Genomic DNA, 2,497 nt, shown 5'->3' with positions numbered 1-2,497 from the left:
ATTGGGCGTGCCATAGAAAAAAAAATCGCAAATGGACTGAACATGGCATCGGGGCTTATCGAGTTACTACAAAAAATTGAAACGATTGCCGCCTCTGACTTCACAAACGTTTCCTACCTCTTCCAGCAATTTAAGGTTGCTAGAGAGAAGGTGAGCCGTAACAGCACTGACTCGTTGAAGGTTGGACTGATCTCCCCAGAGGCATCGAGTCGTCCGCAGTCGCGATCGAGATCAGGTCGTTCTCTCGCTCACGGAGACGCTGCTCGGTCAGCAACGACTTGACGTGCGGGTCGCTTCGTGACAGAGTGCTGCCGCGTTCACGATCTGGGCCCACCCCAAAGCCGCTATACATACTAGCGCCACCGTGGTTTCCCTGTGGTGGGTCGTAGAACGAGTCTTGGTCCGACACGCTCCTCTCGAGTCGCCCCTTACGCTGAAACGGCTGCGGCTGGTAGTGTCGATGGTGTTGCTGGTATTCGAGCTCGTCCTCGTCCACTTCGTCTTCGGATTCACTGTAGTACGTGTGGTTCTGGTGGGGTAGGTAGTCTGATCCATCGCGGATATCGTCGTGTAGGATGGTATGGTTATTGTACGGAAGATGGTAGTCTATAGTCTCCGTGGTAGGCTCTCCGTCGTCCTTACCCATGAGGTCGTGTTGGTGCAATTCACCTCCGTCGTCTTCCGGGCGGTGGCTGCCGTGCGCGGCTGCGCGTAGAACCTCGAGGATGCGCTCGCCACACTCGGCCTGAATGGCCAGATCGATGGGTAGATGGCCGGCGTCATTGCGCATGTGCACGGCGTATGGGTTGGCGAAAACCACCTTGACCACGATATCAGTGGGTGCGTCTTGGTGCAGACAAACCCAGTGCAATACCGTCATGCCGCTGGCGTCCGTGCGCTGTGCTACCTGGCGGTTCTCGCGCATGATCGTGAGCAGCGAGTCCCAGTCGCCATTGATCGCATGCAGGAAGTCGCCGTCCATTGTGGCTGCTACGGGGGGGAAGGCGTGTATTAGGCGGAGGGGGTTGCCGTGGCTTGGGACGTCCCTGGAGAGAGCTCTCTGACGTTGGGGATATGCGCTTGGCGCTCTTGACTGACTTTGTCTGTCTAGCGATTTGGCGATAGGCCATTATTAATAAGTGCGGCATACATGCAAAGACGCGACGGATGGACCTTTTCGACCAATAGGTAATGCGCAGGTAGGGGTGGGAGGGCATTCATTATGAATTTCAAAAGACATTGGCGCAACCTTGAGGTAACATTTACGGTGAGAGGTCTTTCTCTGGCACGATGCCGCGCGTTGTAGTTTTGGAGGACTGTTCGCCCGGCACCGCTCCACTCCCGCTCTATGGCCAGTGGTGGAGTTTTGCTTCGTGTACATGTACAGCAGCGCGAGAGCTTACAGTACATGTATCCTAGCTTACAGTACATGTATCCTGGATACACCTCATTGAATGAGGTGTGAGGGTTTTTGGTGTGAGGGTTTCGATGAATGTGGCTCTACAACAGCATGTTGCTGTCGAAACAAAATGTACCGTTTGACTTTAACGCCACGTAAGGATTATCAATGCTAAGTTATCATACAACATGTAGCTTGAATCAAGCTGCTTGATGCACCTCAAACAAACGAGGCTCAAAGTGAAACATGCACGCGATGGTATCCTTTCGTCGACACTATTACTATCTACTGTACATGCACCTGAACTTCCTACCGATACTCGATCTATTGGGCTTGGCAAACCCTTTCTTCGCAGGGGGCAACACGCAAGCTCCAAATTCAAATCTCGCGTCATTTTCTAAAGGCTTTCGTGGGCTTGGTGAGAACGTGGAGAGCATGGATATTAATAATCTCCAAAGAGCGAGCAGGGGGAAACATAACAAACTTCCAGAAATCCCCCATGCCATCATAATTCAAAAGAAAATTGATCGACACTAATAATAAAGTTGCGCTTGAACAATGCTGTGACCGATGTTCTGCGCAGAAATGGACGTATACGTAGCGTATCAAACGTTTGGTAGTAAGCGTTCCGGTATCCAATGACAGTGTCGTTACGACATCAGATCGATGAAGACCTCATCCACAACGATTCGTGGGAACCATTGCTGACATGATAGCACAGCTTCTCTAACATTTCAGTTCTTTAAAATTTCAATCAGAAAAATCGTAGCATGATATTTACGTAAGGAGATAAATACGCGTAGCCCCCTACACTTCCAGCGGTTGTTTGCGTCCTGCTGCAGTCTCATCGTCGATGCTAAGCATTTTCTGTACGCTGGAGGGGATCTCTCCTCCAAAGAGCCGCTTAAACACGCCCACTTGATCCCAGCAGTGATGCTGCTGGGCGATTCTCAGCTCCTGGAAAACGACGTATGTAGTGACTGTGAACGTCAAATCCGATGATTTAATCGCCATCAACGCCACGCGCATGGTAGCTGGGCAATCCTCCGAGGCACACACGCGCTCCAGGTGCTGCGCCGACGCGATCTCGCCCTGTAT

At 51.6% G+C, this 2,497-nt stretch overlaps 1 protein-coding gene across 1 annotated transcript; it reads right to left on the bottom strand.

Moving 5' to 3' along the window:
- Nucleotides 1-139: 139 nt before the first annotated feature.
- Nucleotides 140-982, bottom strand: PITG_21574 (uncharacterized protein; the record flags this gene model as incomplete). The annotated part of the gene is made up of 1 exon (XM_002894760.1): nt 140-982. The coding sequence occupies one exon, from the start codon at nt 980-982 to the stop codon at nt 140-142; it is 843 nt and encodes a 280-aa protein (XP_002894806.1).
- Nucleotides 983-2,497: the final 1,515 nt, after the last annotated feature.

The sequence above is a fragment of the Phytophthora infestans genome, genomic scaffold (genome assembly GCF_000142945.1).
Source record: "Phytophthora infestans T30-4 supercont1.500 genomic scaffold, whole genome shotgun sequence".
NCBI lineage: Eukaryota > Oomycota > Peronosporomycetes > Peronosporales > Peronosporaceae > Phytophthora > Phytophthora infestans.
This window is presented reverse-complemented; position numbering and strand designations above follow the sequence as displayed.